The 17,850-nt window shown below is 45.2% G+C and overlaps 2 protein-coding genes across 5 annotated transcripts in view; one reads left to right on the forward strand and one right to left on the reverse strand.

The window, feature by feature from the left end:
* Nucleotides 1-17,850, forward strand: part of tn (tripartite motif containing protein thin) — a 68,679-nt gene that overhangs the window by 37,611 nt on the left and 13,218 nt on the right. For 2 of the 4 annotated variants that reach the window (XR_006772923.2, XM_045743247.2), the window contains exons 3-5: nucleotides 14,468-14,625; nucleotides 15,116-15,251; nucleotides 16,841-16,983. Coding sequence is in view for 3 of the 4 variants with exons in the window: in XM_045743247.2 (XP_045599203.1) it covers nucleotides 14,488-14,625; nucleotides 15,116-15,251; nucleotides 16,841-16,983 (417 nt within the window). In the remaining variant the exon portion in view is untranslated. Of the gene's footprint in view, nucleotides 1-4,102; nucleotides 4,334-4,393; nucleotides 4,616-14,467; nucleotides 14,626-15,115; nucleotides 15,252-16,840; nucleotides 16,984-17,850 lie in introns of those variants that run through there. The other 2 variants (XM_069334575.1, XM_045743249.2) reach the window with 2 other exon arrangements.
* Nucleotides 5,976-6,437, reverse strand: LOC138370220 (uncharacterized). Its single transcript, XM_069334217.1, has one exon. The coding sequence runs from the start codon at nucleotides 6,435-6,437 to the stop codon at nucleotides 5,976-5,978; it is 462 nt and encodes a 153-aa protein (XP_069190318.1).

The raw sequence follows: 17,850 nt of genomic DNA on the forward strand, positions 1-17,850 counted from the left end.
ACACGCCATACACAGGTGGATGAACACGCCATACACAGGTGGATGAACACCCCATACTCAGGTGGATGAACACGTCATACACAGGTGGATGAACACGCCATACACAGGTGGATGACCACGTCATACACAGGTGGATGAACACCCCATACACAGGTGGATGAACACGTCATACACAGGTGGATGAACACCCCATACACAGGTGGATGAACACGTCATATACAGGTGGATGAACACCCCATACACAGGTGGATGTTATCAAGCTCAGCTCGTACACCATCCATGTGGAGACGTATTTTTGTAATTTGTTTTTGTCCAGAAAATGCGTCGCTGTGTAATTTAACAATAATGCTGTCGTGCGTATGCGCTAGCAGCACGGTGAACTGCCAGTGAGGGGGGCGGACACCACTACAATTTGTGAAGATGTGAATCAACACTGCAATTTTATAGGTGATTTCAGCCTACCTCCCCGCTGGTATGGGCTTTTGACTATCAGGGCCACTGTCTCGGGAGGTAGGCTTCTACATAAGATTCTATATAGCGATGATCTATATCTGTAAGGAGAATGTGTCAGTCTGTCTGTCCAGGTGTGTGTGTGTGTGGTGTATTCATCTTGTTAGAAAGCCAGGCGCTTGGGGCTAGTTTCACAAAATGTTGCAAGGGAAATGATCGGCAGTACGGGGCGGACATTGACTGGTCGGGGTTGGCCTAAATACAGTACTTTGGGAAAAATAAAAATTATAATTTATAGTGCAACCCCCTCCCCCCCACCACCACCACACCAGGCAATGTTTATCTAATAATGTGTGACATGCATGGTGTTTCGCCATAAATAATAATAATTTATATATAATATAAATATCTATATCTATAAACACACACACTGGCTGCCTGTCCCCCGATACAATGAATTATTATTCATGTCACTTCTTTAGAAAAAGTTTATCAGAAATTACCCAAATTCACCTATCCTCCTATATTGCTAATGTATATTTTTAATATAAAAAATAACACAATAAATTAAATTTTACTCTAGTCCCTGTAATACAAAATATAGATGGTTCCGAAGCCCAATCGCCCACATTTTATATACAACTCTTGAATTTGTGTATTGTGTCGATAAGACATACTATACAAATTTAAACTAGCAAGGTATGCAGCGTCATATTTGCAGGTATGCAAATTGATATGTATGGTATGTATGCAATTTGCAGGTTTGCAGCGTCTGACGGCTTCACTCTTGACAAAGTACACACAGTAAGAGGTGTACCCCCATCTTCAGGGGGGGCGAGTAAAGCATACATGTTTGTTAGTGAGAAAGCTATTGTGGTGGTCTTAATAACCCTCCATAAGGATGATAGGCCTTGAGCCCAACAGCGAACCACCATTTCGTCTCCTTGTTAACTAAAAGTTTACAGACAGCTCACCATTTCTTTCACTTACGTTGTGGGAACCGACCTGTGAGATTTATATTTATTTAATTTATATGAATTTGTATAGAATTTATATTTACGTTAATTTATATACTTCGATAGCAATTTGTATAATAAGTGGACTGTATTTCTGCAATAATCTCATAATCTCACAAATCGATCCTCTACACATTAGGGGGGGTTTATATAATGTATATATATGCAGCCAAACAAACTACAGTATTAGACTACATACATTGAAAAGGTTCCTTATCTTATTTGTACAGCAGGCCTTAGTCCACCAGGTATAACTAGGGTGTAGACACCACATTTTCCCTCTTTGAGGTAGCTTCCATCACCCAGTAACTGGTGCACAAAGTCTTGCTTCCTCGTCTTGACCTGTCAAAAGGGCACTAGCTGTAAAGCCAGAATCCTAATATATGACAACTATATCAGAGAAAACACTGTACAAGGAACCATGAAGACCTGGGCTTAATTACCTTTAGTTTGAGGCGATCTTATGCTCTAAGCGGTTCACCCTATCCAATGACATTAATGGCCACTAATGATAGATAAATGGGTTTCGGTAGAACACTTAACTTGAATTTGTTGACAGCGTGTTGATGATGGTACACCTTTGGTTTCCATAACACTTCGTCCAAGTAAAATTAACAGGAGCCGAATTGCTCCCGTGCGCCTCTGGTCTCAATACAAACAATGCCTAACACTCCATACTACTGACGCTACTGGCCGACATTGTCCAGATATGATAGGAGCCGAATTTGCTCCACGCGTCTCGGAGGTGACAACAACAATCCTATGGCTGACACTCCATACTACTGACGCTACTGGCCGACATTGTCCAGATATGATAGGAGCCGAATTTGCTCCACGCGTCTCGGAGGTGACAACAACAATCCTATGGCTGACACTCCATACTACTGACGCTACTGGCCGACATTGTCCAGATATGATAGGAGCCGAATTTGCTCCACGCGTCTCGGAGGTGACAACAACAAAGCTCTGACCACTCCCTCACCCTGACGCTACTGGCCTACATTGTCCAGATGACAGAAAGTGATAGAAGGGTCACATTTACTCTACTTTAATACTGATAATTAAGTTAATTTATATGAGATGTTTTTATGATGGTAAAGTCCAAAGACTAATGTATTTAAGAATAATTCCCACCATAATAGGTGGTGAATTTAAAATAGTATGTGGTAATGATATCCCGTTTTCTATAGACGGTAATTCCACTACAAGTTACGTTTTCTATGGGTAACTTGTTTATGCAATACAGCAGCAATTATCTGTCTGTATGATTAAATGGTGTCGGATTTTCCGACATACGTTTTCACTAGTTGTTCTTCATTGTCAACCTGTTCTTATTTTATTATCTCGTTTAATGATTTATAAATTACTGTTATACAATAAGCCAATGATATTGTGCAATAAATGTACGAATGTTGCCGTTTGGGTTGCCAAGGATATCTTGTATCTTCAATAGGTGTTGTCCCGATGGGCATGGGGTGGGGGGGGGACAACCCCACTACAATTCAATTTCAATTTCTTTATTATGCTCCCTTTAAGTATCAACAAGACTATGTGAATAACTGCAATGTTCTCGAACGTAAACGGTACGTTTTGGAAAGTTGACTTAAAAATGTTGTGCATTCATGAACAATTAACTATTTTGTTGTTGTTAGGAATGAATGTAGCCCTTGCTAGCGAGATGTTTTGCCTTCTATCTTGACCACCCCAGACCGAGCATAATATCTGATTTTTAATTATTTTAATAACTTCATTAGCTATAAATTGCTACTTTAATGTATTCGTGAAAGTATATACGTAGAGGTTTGATTTTTAGATTAAATTAAATATAATTTGAGCAATGTTTATCCCCCTCCCCCTCCTTCCTCCTCCTCCGGAAGTCAAAACACAAAACCCGCAGTAATCTGTGAGTTTCTAAAGGTTAGCGACGGCGGGTGGGCGACTAAGAGGCAGGAACTTGATCAAGGCTAGAACACTGGTTCATTCCTCGAACTGTGGACCCTACGTGAGAGAAGCCGAAGCTCTTCCGACCGAGCTATTGAGTAGCATTAATAAGGAAAGTTTCCAGAAGCAGCATCCTGCTGCCAAACTGGAATTTTCGACTTTCCCCTGACTGACTGACTGACTTTGAAGCTCAGAGGAATTAGTGAACTACGGACTCGTCATATAAACAGGTTCATTTCTGTATATTTATCCTGGTGTACGCAAGCAAATGACATATGTGTGGGCTTGTGAAGAAATTGTGCGAGTGGGCGACATTATGGGCGTGAGGTGATGGGTAGACTGAGGATGGGGGAGGGGGGAGGGAAGGGGTGAGGAGGCAGATGAGTGAGGGGGAGGAATGGGACACGTGTGGCCCGAGGGAACACAGAAAAAGTTACAGCCCAGCTCCTGTGCCAGGTAAGTCCACTACGGGCTCACCATAGTCCGTGCTACTTACAACTTTCTGTTCTGAGCAGCTGAATCTAAAACAACAACAACAACAACCGAGGAAGCATGAGAGGGAAGATGGGGTGGGTTGGGGGGAAAGGGGGTTTGGCTGGGGTGACTAAAAATACCCCCAACAACCCACTAACCCCACAAAGTGTTGCCCTCCTCCTCCCCGCCCGTCGCCCCTGCTGCTACTTGGACGGCGCCGAGGCCTGTAGAACGACCCGAGACGGCTGGCGGAGCACACCGACCTCTCCTGCAGAGCCTAAGATATTCTGTCCGGACACTGGGAGTTGTGAAGTGCGAGTGACGGTAGCTGTGTCTGCGGCGTGACCTGTGATACGATGGCCGCCAACAAGCCATCACGAAGACAGTGCAGATAACAAAATACAAAAGCCGGTTGGCTTCTGTTCTGTTAACCAAAAAAACAAAAAAAAAAGGTTAGTGACAAGCGGAGGTGAGTTGAAACTTGCCGCGGTTGCCGCTGCGTCTGCGCGCGCCTCTCCCTTCCTTCGTCCAGAATAGACCTTGGGGGAAATCCCTTTCCGCTGCAAGAAGTAGTGCCGCGCCCCTCGTGCTGCCCCCCCACGCCCGGCTGGCACCCCCACGCCCACTCTGCCACTAACCACCGGCACGGGAGCCCCGCCCGCACCTGCAGGAACCACTAACACAAGGACGAGCACACACACACACTCGGACAGAGGACACAAGGACCACGCAAGGTACCCTCGCAAAAAGTCGCGCTTCCTAACACCTTGGGTTTTATATATATATATATATATATATATATATATATTAATACTCTGCTCTTAGTCACATGTATAGTCGGTACACGGTATTTGGACGACATGTATGCACAAGTGTGTGCGAGACGGGGTTGTTTAAGATGTCTATATATGGTCCGGGAAAACGAGACTTCGGTATAGTTTCCGCTTTGTCATTTTAACTTCCAATACACCTGGCAAGTTACCCAGTCAATCCTCTAGCTCCTGGAGAGAGAGAGAGAGAGAGAGAGAGAGAGAGAGAGAGAGAGAGAGAGAGAGAGAGAGAGAGAGAGAGAGAGACTGAGACTACTTTCGGTGTAGCAGTACCCAATTCCCTACCCTTTGTCACCTACCCCCGCCCCCCCCCCAACTAATATCCCCCTACCCCCTCCCACTTTCCTCCCCTCCCCCCCCCCCCGCATGCCTCACATTCTAGGGCGTGAACTAAGGCCAAGGTGGGGCCAGGGCCAGCCACCTCAGTGTGTTACGGTGAGGCACTCACAGTAGCACAAGGATGCCCTCAAAAGCTTCCCGCTGGCCCCTGTCCATCCATGGTGATGCCCTCAAAATCTTCCCGCTGCCCTGGGTCAACAAGGGCTTGTGCACGCGCACCAAATGGCCCGACAAGTCTCTAAGAGTTACCTAGAATACCTTCCCAAGTTTGCAAGCCTTAAGTTAATGATAATTAACCTTCCGTCTACCACACTCGCTGGCCAGACCCAGCCTGGAGCAGGGACAATAGTGGCCACAACCGCACGAAATTCTTCACCTAAGAAACCTGAATAAGTGCTAACTAAAGCGGTCATCCGCTTGGGTGCCGCTGGTCGCCAATGTTCTTCTCACAGAGTTTTGTTTTAATTGGTGATAAATGCTATTGTCATTGCAAGAGATGCCTTCGTATGGATGTCTTTAGGGCGCTGCCAATGTTTCTTAGACATAAACTGGAGATAATAATTAACAGAGAAGGAATATTATTACAGTTCCCGGACCGGCGCCCAGGCCGCCTTAATTTAAGTGCTTTCGGCGTCCTCCTATTCAAAGGCATTCCAATCGACGTGATCACCCGTAAAGAGTACGAGAATATCACTGCATGGTCTGCTCCTGCCTTTCTAGGATTAAACCGAGTTTCCAGCTTCAATATATATTCCTTTGTTCGTTTTCCTCTCGGTTTAAAAAAGCCGTCTTTGGTCCACCTTGTCTATTTCCCTTGGCAACTTTGGAATACCATCAATTGCCATTGCTCTTCTTACCTAAGGCTTGGAAGATGGTTCCTTTAACCTATCCGCATGGCTTGGACAGCTATATGGGAGTAATGGTTTCACATACGCTGTGTATATGGTCTTGAATATATGTTTACGTCTCTGGTGTGTGTTGGAAAGGCATCCAATTTAAAGTCTAGAGGGAATGCATAGACCCTAAATACTGCGTCAGTATGAGACACGGTGTGGTCCCTAAATACTGCGTCAGTATGAGACACGGTGTGGTCCCTAAATACTGCGTCAGTATCAGACACGGTGTGGTCCCTAAATACTGCGTCAGTATGAGACACGGTGTGGTCCCTAAATACTGCGTCAGTATGAGACACGGTGTGGTCCCTAAATACTGCGTCAGTATGAGACACGGTGTGGTCCCTAAATACTGCGTCAGTATGAGACACGGTGTGGTCCCTAAATACTGCGTCAGTATGAGGAATTGCGTCGTCCTTTAGCTTTACGGCAACATGAGTGATTATGTTGACGTAAATCACATTATGGATTTTCATTGCATAGTATGAAATCATCCTTAAATTTTGGCTGATGTATTATTTTTTCATTAAACCTGCAATGAAATGCAATACCCCGAATCTTATTTGTGTACATGAGAATAGATATAAATTCCAAACATCATCAACGTGGGCGTGTTGTGATTAGCCAATCTGATGTGTATGAAGAGAGGAAGATGCTTTCGAAGCCTACATGTTGTGAGGTTTCGAATGCACGCTCCTGTGTCATAGGCCAAATGTACGTCACAATAGGACGTGCTATAGAGAGAACAGGTTACATAGTTCAGTGAGAGAGAGAGACGTGTAAAGGTAATTTTGATGCACTGTAATAGGTCGACATGAGGAGAGGGAGGAGGAGAATAGAGGCCAAATCAAAGACATTTAAGTTGACCAGACCACACACTAGAAGGTGAAGGGGCGACGACGTTTCGGTCCGTCCTGGACCATTCGATTCTCAATCGACTTGAGAATGGTCCAGGACGGACCGAAACGTCGTTGTCCCTTCACCTTCTAGTGTGTGGTCTGGTCAACTTACTTTAGCCACGTTATTGTGACTCATCGCCTGCACAAAGACATTTAAGTTTCTTCTTTTTGGAATTTATGTTAAATAGGATTACATAACTTACTGATCAATTTTATATTAACTTTTTGTCATAAACTTTAGTGTAGAAACTGGGTAAGAGGAGAGAGAGGAGTGTGTGGTGGGTATCGAACCAGTGTGGGGCTTCACCACGCCTCGCACACACCTGGTGACTTCTGGGAGATCAAGCTTTCCATATAATTGACAGCTAAGAAAACTATTAGCTTCCAGTCACCTGGGCCGTAGGAGACTCGAACCGTGGACCCCACGTATGTGTGTGAGGCTGAAGCTCTATCGACTGAGCTATTAAGTAGTCTTAATAAGGAAAGTTTTCTATTAAAAGCTTTTTATTTTGAATTCTTATTAGTACGTCACACACACAGAGATCACACTAACGTAATGCATCAAATAGACAAATCCACAAGGGATTTACCCTGTCGTAGCTCAGTCGATTAAGGAAGTGTCTGGGATGCTCCCAGACGCAGGTTCGAATCCTCGTCACGGCCCTTGTGGATTTGTTCTTATTAGTACGTCTTTATATTGACGCAATTCGAGGTTGCACACCCTAAAAGGCTAAGAGTACAGGCTGCCAGAGTCGGTGAATGTTCATGGTGTTTCAGGTGAAGTTTGTGCGTAGGTAAACTGTCGCGTCTTGCCAGGGGGGGGGGGGGCAGGGGATGGGGGGGGGGGGCAGGGGATGGTGGGGGGGGTGAGGGGATGATGGGGGGGGGGAGTAATAGCCTCTCGATCCCCAGGATAAAACTTTCTTCACGACTCCGCAGTTAACAAGGCAGTTGTTATACGCACAGTGGCCTGCGTCCTCGTCTCAAGCAAACGACCCAGGGTCAGTCCTAAGGGCAGGACAAATAACCAATATGGTTGAGCACATTTCCTTTCATCTAATAAATCTGTTTATCTAGTAGTAAAAAAAATGGTGCCTGGGAGTTAGGCAATTGGTGTGGGCTGCTTCCTGAGGGGGAGAGGGGAGGGGGGAATTTAGGTTCCCCTCCCTAGGGGAAACCTCGATAAGTCTAATTGCACCTTCCCCTAACCCTCCGATAACGGAAATTTGTATTAAATCGACAGTAACATCATAAAAGGTTTCTGTCGAACATTTGTTTGTCTTAGATTCCGCATACGTCTTGGAGAGCGTTCACCTCGTGCGACTCCTGGCTTCAAGACGATGTTCATAGCCTTTGTTCGTTATCCCCTCTTCTCCAGCTACGCCACATGCACAAATAAACAGGACTTGGGTACAAGGGACGAGTGCGTACGCCACATGCACAAACAGGACTTGGGTACAAGGGACGAGTGCGTACGCCACATGCACAAACTGGACTTGGGTGGAAGGGTCTCACATGGACTTGGGTCTCGCATGGACTTGGGTCTCACACGGTCTGTGTTTGGTCGGGCAGCACCCTAGTGCGGCTGTCACGTGGTTTTGTTGTCATTTAATTTATGTTCCGCGATATCTTGACGGACGCTTCGTACTCAGTTTAAACTTGAGACGCTCAACGTGTGCTCGTATGTGGCGCTTTCTGTTGGAACTGGGCAGTGTGGCCCAGTAAGTGCCATTCTTCGAACTAGTTTACATTTGTGTGGAAAGAGTGCCACCTACACTGACCGACCCACCCAGATGGTTCCACTATCAGCGGAACTTATGGGAAGTCTCTGTTTAGATCGCATACTGAGAACTGTGTAAGTTGTTCTGCCATTTTTTAATCCAGATTATGAGTACATGGAGTTGAAGGTCATAGTTTTAATCGTGGCGCCTGACTCTTAAAACTGTCACTGTGTGGATGCATTAAGCAGTCGGCGAAATGGGGGATTTTTTGTTGTTGTACCTATGTTAACATAATGGAAAATGCATCATGCGGACAATGCTGTCGTAGTTTTAATTAGTTTAATTACATAAAAGAAGAAATTGAACTAGACCTAGGTACTTCCTCCCATCTATTGCCAATATTATATTGCTCTAAATATTCATATCAGAATAAATAGTTTAGATCTGCTGACGCCTGTGTGTGAAGGAAACACTAAAAACGTCCACCAGGCCCGACAGACAGTAACTGGCAGCATCAGCTTGAACTGCAGTTACCTGTGGCAGGTGAATACAAGTGAAGTCTGGCAATCCTGAGCCCTCCATGTGCAGACACTTTGAGCTTGAACTGGGTCTTGATCTCTCATACTACATTGAATGTCACTAGACCCTTCAGGCCAGCCGGTAATGAGGTACCTAGAGTTTTGCAATTTGTCCACTCCTGTCTTGAGACAATCACAGCAGCCGTGATGAGGATACGAACCTATGATGTATCACGATATGATGTGATTTGCAGGCGATGAGTCACAATAACGTGGCTAAAGTATGTTGATCAGACCACACACTAGAAGGTGAAGGGACGACGACTTTTCGGTCCGTCCTGGACCATTCTCAAGTAGATTGTCAAGTCGAGTGCATGATGTGATTTCTCTGTGCACTCTTGTGTTCTTGAGAATATCCTCGTAATACATTCAGGGTTTTTTTCAGTGCAGGCTGCTGCTCCTGGGTCGTAGTGAAGCCCGTCTTGCGAAATGGGTATTGGAGTGCGACACGGCTGGCTCTCGGCACAAGCCATGTAAACCTTCAAAAGTTTAGGCTCAAGGAGGAATTGGTTCATCCTGCTGGGTCTCCCCCCACCCCCCAGGCCATCCTTTCGGGATTTCTAGCGTCTTATTTGTACACTTATTCCGAACCATGAACACTGGAGCCTACCGCTGCTCGCTGATCTGGTGAAAGCATCCATTTTCAGCTCATATAGTTTCACTAATTATACTAATTTTATACTTGTTTTAGTCCATCGTGCATAAATATAGTTGTATTTAGCATGAGGACATCGACTTTTGACGAAAACAAATCGTGCAAATTTAATCATTACAATTTTAAGGTGTGTATCGATTATTTTTACTCCTTGTTAACAACCGTTTCTGCTGTTAGCATCTACTGACTGCAACAATTCACATGTTGCAAAAAGCTGGAGTTTTATTTTTTTTGGCCCGAGTACCAAAATGAACTAGTACATTTCTATGAGAATCTGTTGCAAATGTTGTTGCTTGCAATTTTCTTGCGTGACGCTGTGATTCCTACGAGTCATCTACGAACTTACTTCGATAAACAAGTTAAATCATATTTTGGTTAAGGATGCGATTACTTTCGGAAATGTGCAATTCGTTTGTGTAAATATTACATTTTTCTGACGAGGAAAGATGATCAATGGAACAGTTGCGTTTATTATCACGTAACGTTTGGGCCAGTGAGTACAGGTGACGTTATGAGTAGCTGTGATGGGTCTAGATGCTGAATATTGGCCAGAGCTAAGAGTCACATGACGCGATGTTAGCGTGTTGAAGGTCGCGCAGTGTGTGAAGAAGTAACAAAGTAAGAAAGCTGTTCTCAAGAGGTTGTGGGTTCCTAAAGGCACTTCGTCCACAAGACAAGAATGTCCGACTTCGTTTTGATTTTGCGTCATTGTGAGGAGATAATGTGGCTCTGGTTTTTGGCGGGAATAAAGTCGTCTGCGTGAGCGAGTTTCTCCATTTAACAAGACAAGAGGTACATGACGACCATCACCAGTGTGCTGGACTAGGTAGGTGATCTGCCTTTAAAAGGCAATAAAGCCCGTGGCTGAAAGAGTCCATGTAGACCAAGAGGTAAAGTTGACTAGTGGTCACCGGAGAAGTTATTGGAACCAATGAGAAATTGAAGCTCAAGCCGCCAGTGCCAGACGAGGCATTTGCCAGGGTTCTAAAAGACTGTAAAGGAGGACTTGGTGAGCACCTCTGCAGGTTTAATACATTGATCGAGCGCGGTGCCGAAGTCGTGGACGGTGGCAAAGGTGGTGCCGATTTTTAAAAGGTAGTTATGAGGAGTGAACACTTAAGCCAGTAAGACTAGATAGCACGTGCCATTTTTGTAAGAAGGGCAAGCCTACTTTAGCGCTCGTTAGAATGCTTCTGGTTGGGGTGAGGGGAGGGGTCACCCCTCCATCCTGCGCTTCCACGTGGTGTGGTTCCCCCATCCCGGGTTCACATCTCCGCCCCCCCCCCCCCGTGCTCCCATATCCCTCCCTCACCCCGTCCTCCCCTCTCCCTCCATGTGCAGACGATGAGTCACAATAACGAGCAAGCTTAGCTGCCAACACCCAAACATCGTGTCAGCAAGGCGGACAGCCAGCCGCCTGCTGTCATACCTCTCACTGTATTTCCCCACTTTTAAACTTCCCTTCACCTATGCCTCTCCTTCCTCTTTACTAAAAAAAAGGCTGAAGTATGTTGACGAGACTTCACACTAGGTGAAGGGACGACGACGTTTCGGTCCGTCCTGGACCATTCTAAAGTTACAATCGACTTGAGAATGATCCAAAACGGACCGAAACGTTGTCGTCCCTTCACCTTCTAGTGTGTGATCTGGTCAACATAATCTCCCATGTCTGTTAACCCCTCCCCCAAGCCACCCCCCCCCCCTTCCCTGTTGGGGGGTCGCATTTAGGAAGGTAGATTTTGATGAAGATTAAGCCACCCAAGCGGTGGCACGGGCATGAATAACCCGTAATAGGAATGTCCTTTGTTGTCCAAGGAAGGAAGGGGGGTTGGGGAGGGATTTCAATAAGCCCAAAAGTCTTATTGTCACTGAAAATCGCCTTGGAACGCAAAGGTGTTAAAGTGAGTCATGCCTGGATTATATCCAGGCATGATATCCAGGGCTTGGAGAGTCGGGGATTTAACGCTGACCAGATACCTGGATTTTATCCAGGCATAAAGTACACCTGCAGGTTGGTCAGTATAAGCTCTTGACATAGCTTTATTAACCATCGTGCAGTTAACAGGCCGTGTTCTCTCTACCAGACACAACCACCTGCAAGTGTGGTCATGTAATGAAAGATTATAGAGCGGGCTATTAATGTGTTCAGAAAAGGCCAGAGTAAATATATATACTCTATATAAATAAAAAATATATATGTAAATATATATACTTGAATATAAATAAAATTATTCTCAGGCAACTCCTGAAGGAGGTTTCATTTTATATTGTTTGAATCATTCTAATCACCTTCTATAAAGTCTTCATAAGTGGCTGTACCTGGATAACTGATTTTAAAAATGTGAAGTAAATTCCTATCTGCAAACAAAATACTGTAATATGCCTTTTATATATTACTAAATGGAGAGTAGGCATTGTATACAAAATGCCCCTTATTCACGTGACATGACGAGGAGTAAATGGAGAAAGATAATGCAAGCAACAGCAGCCATTACAGTTAACATGACATTAATAAATTACATAAGACAGGACACAAATTATAATACATAATACTCTACCTCTCCTGCGTATCTACAACTAGTTCTAAAGTTTTTTTTTATTTTTTTTAAGAGGCAGGGGCCTAACAGCTGAGTGGACAGCACTTTGGATTCGTATTCTCATGACCATTAGTGTTTTTTTTTAAGATGGAAGTGTAACAGCGAAGGACACATGATTGACTAATGAACATTAAGCCACCCAAAAGGTGGCACGGGCATGAATAGCCCGTAAGTGGTACAACACAACATGCTAGACTAGCAGTAGATGAATGCTTACGACCACATGTTGACTACAGTTAAAATCTGTACTATAGTATACACAAATATTGGCTTAGGTGACAATTGTGTCCTTATTATTTGGCAATATATTTTTTGTGTATTTTTTTTATGGCAGAGTTGTCATAGTATGTGCAATATGGCAACCATGCGGAATGTTAGGTTATGGTTTTTTTCTTTTGTTTTGGTTGGGTTTGGTTTCTAGTACTTGATTTGACATTATTACTATGTAGGCCTATAATTTCTGAAATAATTGACAACTTTATGGGGGAAGTACATTTAGTAGTAAAATTTTTTTTTAACGTCTTGCTTATTAACTAAGAATTGGCTTTACTCGAGTCTTCATGTTTGGTAGTTTGCATTTAATTTATTCATTCATTTAATATGCTTATATTGTCTTCCACAAAAAATGATTAAATGCTAATTTGAAAGACTCGGGATTTGTAATTAGCATTAGATCGACGGTTCTAATGTGATGAGATGAGCAATCATAAATTTTTCTGACATTTTAATGTTCAACATTATTCATTTACTTTAAATATTATGGCAGTAGTTATTATCGTGAGTGTCTTTTCGTTAAACGTACATTTGAGCTTCGTCTTACTAGCTATATATGCTCTTTGAGAACTCCCCGGCGGATATTTCTGGATCCGGATTGTGTGGTCGCGAACACTTGTTTACGTGAAGCTAGTAGTGTCCCGGATGTGTCTTTGGCGTGAAGGAGTGTCTTCAGGAAGATTGGCGTTCATGAGCGTTTTGTTGATTGGCGAGGTAAACCGCCAAGAACGTGATGACGAAAAAACAGTTTGTTCAGATAACTTGCACAGTTGTTGATGAATCCGGCTCCTGGGGGCCAGTCTTCTATGTATCGGTACCAGTTTAAACGTGACTATTTCTTGGTTATGGTAGTGGTGGAGGCGTCTGTATGCAAAGCTTCTCTTAACTACGGCCCCACAACGCCTGTGCTCTTAAATACTTTGTCATTATATTATTGACAAATTGCCTTTTTATGAACGTCATGTCTAAATCTAATTGACCCTTCACTTGACTACTGACGAATTTGGCCTGGTTAATGTGTGTTGAATATGAAGAAAAGAATATCACGTCTTTATTCGCTTCAGTATTTAACAATTATGTAAACCATAATTGAGATTTAGTTTGAGTGCAAGAAGATTTAGAAAATAGATTTTGGTCGTAATTTGTGATTATGGAGCACTTTTATTCGACGTGGGAAAATATTCAACGTTGGGGGAAAAAAAAAAGTCGAAATCAGATTGTATGTCTTCGAAACTTCCCAGCGTGGGTGCTCAGGCGTCGATGCCAGAGTCACGTGTACAGGTCGAGACGCGGTGCCGGCCGGCTTGGCAGATGAGCCAGGGCCTCGTGGGTATTCTTGGCACTGACCCACTCTCTCTCTTGCCATCTCTTTCTCTCTCTCCATCTCAACCACAGACCCTTTATCCTCCCCAAATTCCTGGCGTTCTTTCTGCCAAGACATCTCAAAATCGCTTGTTAATATATCGAAGTCCACCACGAGTTTGAGTCCGCGCGGGAACTGCCAGGTTGTGGCTTAATGTGACGTCTGAACTGCAGCTCGCCACCGAGGATGACGATATAAGGTGATGCGTGGGGCGGGCAGACACACACACACTTAAAGATGTCACACGACCAAAGACCACACTCACTCCAAACATCCCCCACCTACTTATGTTTGGCTAGGTGGAGGCCAGCAGGAGCCTTGAGAGCCTCCTGGCTAGGCTACGAGGAAAATTTAAGTGAAGAATGTGACATAAAAAATAGTTGTCACCTTAACTGTAAATTGTATAGTTAAAATAAATGTTCTCTCTTGTTGTTACAGAAGAGCCGGCCTGAGCCAGGATGGCGCAGCAACTGGAACAACTGCTCACCTGTTGCATTTGCTTGGACCGGTTCCGCAACCCTAAACTGCTACCATGCCAGCACTCCGTGTGTATGGAGCCCTGTATGGAGGGCCTCGTCGACTATGTCCGTCGACAGGTTAGTGTAACTAAGCTCTTTGTTTTCCACGAGGACGCTACAGTGTGGATAATCTGTTTGTGTTTACCTCGTACAAGCTGGCAGCTTCCTGTTCCTCCTCCCGTCAAGGCCACTAAGAGGTGATGGCCCTCAGGCAAATTCAGGTAATAATGCTAAATTAATCTCCTTAATAATGACGTAAATGTACCCCGTTTCTCGATTTGTGTATTATACTGAGAGTATACTTTAGTCCTGGTCTGTCTTCAGGAGTAGAGTATACTCTTGCTGGGGACCTTTTGTGCCTTCTGTAATGCTTTTTTGCGCTACCGCTCACAGGATGAGTATGGGGTGCACAATCAAATCTTGCTGGTTGGCCAGTCAGCTGCTGTGACCTTTAATACAAATTCCTGCGGGTTATAAACCGTAAAATCTCATCACAAACAAGCCTCGTGTAACAGTACGGTTAGATGAGTAACGGAGTAATGAGTAACGGAAGGTCACGTGCCCACAGGTCAAGTGCCCGGAGTGCCGCGCCGAGCACCGCATCCCATACAACGGGGTCCAGGGCTTCCCTTCCAACGTGACCCTACAGAGGTTCCTGGAGGCTCATATAGAGATCACCGGAGAGACGCCCGACCCCCACACAGGTCAGTCCAGCTTCCTCAGCCCCCCCTCCCTCCCTCTCGGCTTCCTCAGCCCCCCCTCCCTCCCTCTCGGCTTCCTCAGGTCCCCCTCCCTCGGCTTCCTCAGGTCCCCCTCCCTCGGCTTCCTCAGCACCCCCTCCCTCGGCTTCCTCAGCCCCCCCTCCCTCGGCTTCCTCAGCCCCCCTTCCCTCGGCTTCCTCAGCCCCCCCTCCCTCGGCTTCCTCTGCGCCCCTTCCCTTCGCCTTCCTCAGCCCCCCCCCCTCCCTCGACTTCCTCAGCCCCCCCTCCCTCGGCTTCCTCAGCGCCCCTTCCTTTCGGCTTCCTCAGCGCCCCTTCCCTTCGGCTTCCTCAGCCCCCCCTCCCTCGGCTTCCTCAGCCCCCCCCCTCCCTCGGCTTCCTCAGCCCCCCCTCCCTCGGCTTCCTCAGCCCCCCCCTCCCTCGGCTTCCTCAGCGCCCCTTCCCTTCGGCTTCCTCAGCCCCCCCTCCCTCGGCTTCCTCAGCCCCCCCCCCCCTCCCTCGGCTTCCTCAGCGCCCCTTCCCTTCGGCTTCCTCATCCCCCCCCCTCCCTTCGGCTTCCTCAGCCCCCCCTCGGCTTCCTCCCCCCCACCCCCCCCTCGGCTTTTTCACGTCTCGCTCTTCATTACCTACAATTGTATTCATAATATTCACTTTTGTGGGTTTTTTTCCGTATTTTATCTACAGTATATGGCAAGTGTTGTTAATATCTCTGCTTGATGTAGCATTTGTACATTTTTCAAGGTGGTGCGTATTGCAAGGTCATTGCCATTATCAGAAATAAATCTACTATGTAAAAATTTCACAAGTACCTCAGTCTTGACTCAGATTGGGGTTAATGCCCCGTCATACTTCAAATGTCAGCTTATCTGTAAAATTAAATGTTTATATTTTAATGATGTATTTACAAAACGTAGTGTAAACTGTTTAAAATTGTCATACTGCGAGGTAGTATGTTTCGGAGGCGTTTGGGCAGTGTTCCTAAACATCGTCCCTACGCTGTATGCAGCAGTAATTAGAAACTATAGATGTTCAGCTGGTGACAGATTACCTAGAACCATTTCAGTACTGTATCTGTCCTGGGGCCTCAATACTATGTCGCAGTAGAATTACGTCCTCTGATCACAATCAAGGGTCCCGAGTTAGATCCTTGAGCGGGACAGAAACAGTTGGGCACTTTTTTTCCCCCCTTGCTTGCTTGATGCCTCTGTTCACCTAGCCTCAAGTATGTATACCTGGGAGTTAGGCAACAGTCGTGGTTTGCATCCTGGAGAAAATCAGTAGTTCGGCTAGAAGTAAAGTCCAAAACTTTTCAAGTCCAGGCTTCCTGTCCCCGACAATGAGAATTGGAAAAACTGGGTTGGGTTTTTAAGCACTCACTGGGACACCCAGCCTCACGGGAGACATCTCCCGTCACTCAGGGTGAACAGTTGCACCTCCACAGATCTCCAGTATCAGCTCTTGATACTGGTAATGGATCCAAAGGGCCACCACTTACGGGCTATTCATGCCCGTGCCACCTCTTGGGTGGCTTAATCTTCATCAATCAATCACCCAGCCTTTCCCTTCTCTTACAGGACAGTTCATGGAAAGATGCAACGTGTGCAATGAGAAGAATTACTTGAATGTGTGCGCCCACTGCGAGAAGAAGATCTGTGAGGACTGCAAGGCGGCGCACACAGACATCCTCAAGAGAGAGATCGGTCGTATCAACAACCAGGTGAGGTGTCTGTTGTTGACCAGACCACACACTAGAAGGTGAAGGGACGACGACGAATCGCCTTTACGGGCTATTCATGCCCGTGCCACCTCTTGGGGAGGCTTAATCTTTATCAATCAATCACGAATCGACTTGAGAATGGTCCAGGACGGACCGAAACGTCGTCGTCCCTTCACCTTCTAGTGTGTGGTCTGATGAACATACTTTAGCCACGTTATTGTGACTCCTCGCCTGCAAGTGAGGCGTCTAGTTGTCTGCCAGGTATAACATCCAGGTCATCGTACGGACGCAGTTACAGCCCCGCTCCTGTGCCAGGTAAGTCATAAGAACAAATGTAACTGCAGAAGGCCTATTGGCCCATAAGAGGCAGCTCTCGAAGTCCGCTTACGGGCTCACCATAGCAAGTGCTACTTGCAACTCTTTGTTCCCAGTAGCTGAATCTAAAACAATAACATACGGACGTATCGCCTCATAGTAAGCGTTCGCATACATGAAGAAAGTGTTGCTGGCTGCAACACATACTGGCATTAGGGAGGCCGTGATGGCCTTGGCATTGATAGGACTTGAAAGCTCAAGGTCAATTTATCTTTACAATTGTTAGCCTTTAAATCAAAATAAACGTTCAAACTACTTAGTACTTCTTAATATTTGTATTTTGTTTACTATAAATATTTATTTGAAATTACAAATTAATGTTTTGCTTAGAGGATGATGATTAACAGAGGATAACAAAACGGTTTGGAGTTTAAGTTCCAGAAATAATTACAATGAATCCAAAGAAATGTTAAACGCATCATTTAAAAAAAAAATCCCATGATAATTACTGAAGTATAATTTTCATGGAAATGTTGTGTGTGAAATGTTCTG

Source organism: Procambarus clarkii, chromosome 31 (genome assembly GCF_040958095.1).
Source record: "Procambarus clarkii isolate CNS0578487 chromosome 31, FALCON_Pclarkii_2.0, whole genome shotgun sequence".
NCBI classification, from domain to species: Eukaryota; Metazoa; Arthropoda; class Malacostraca; order Decapoda; family Cambaridae; genus Procambarus; species Procambarus clarkii.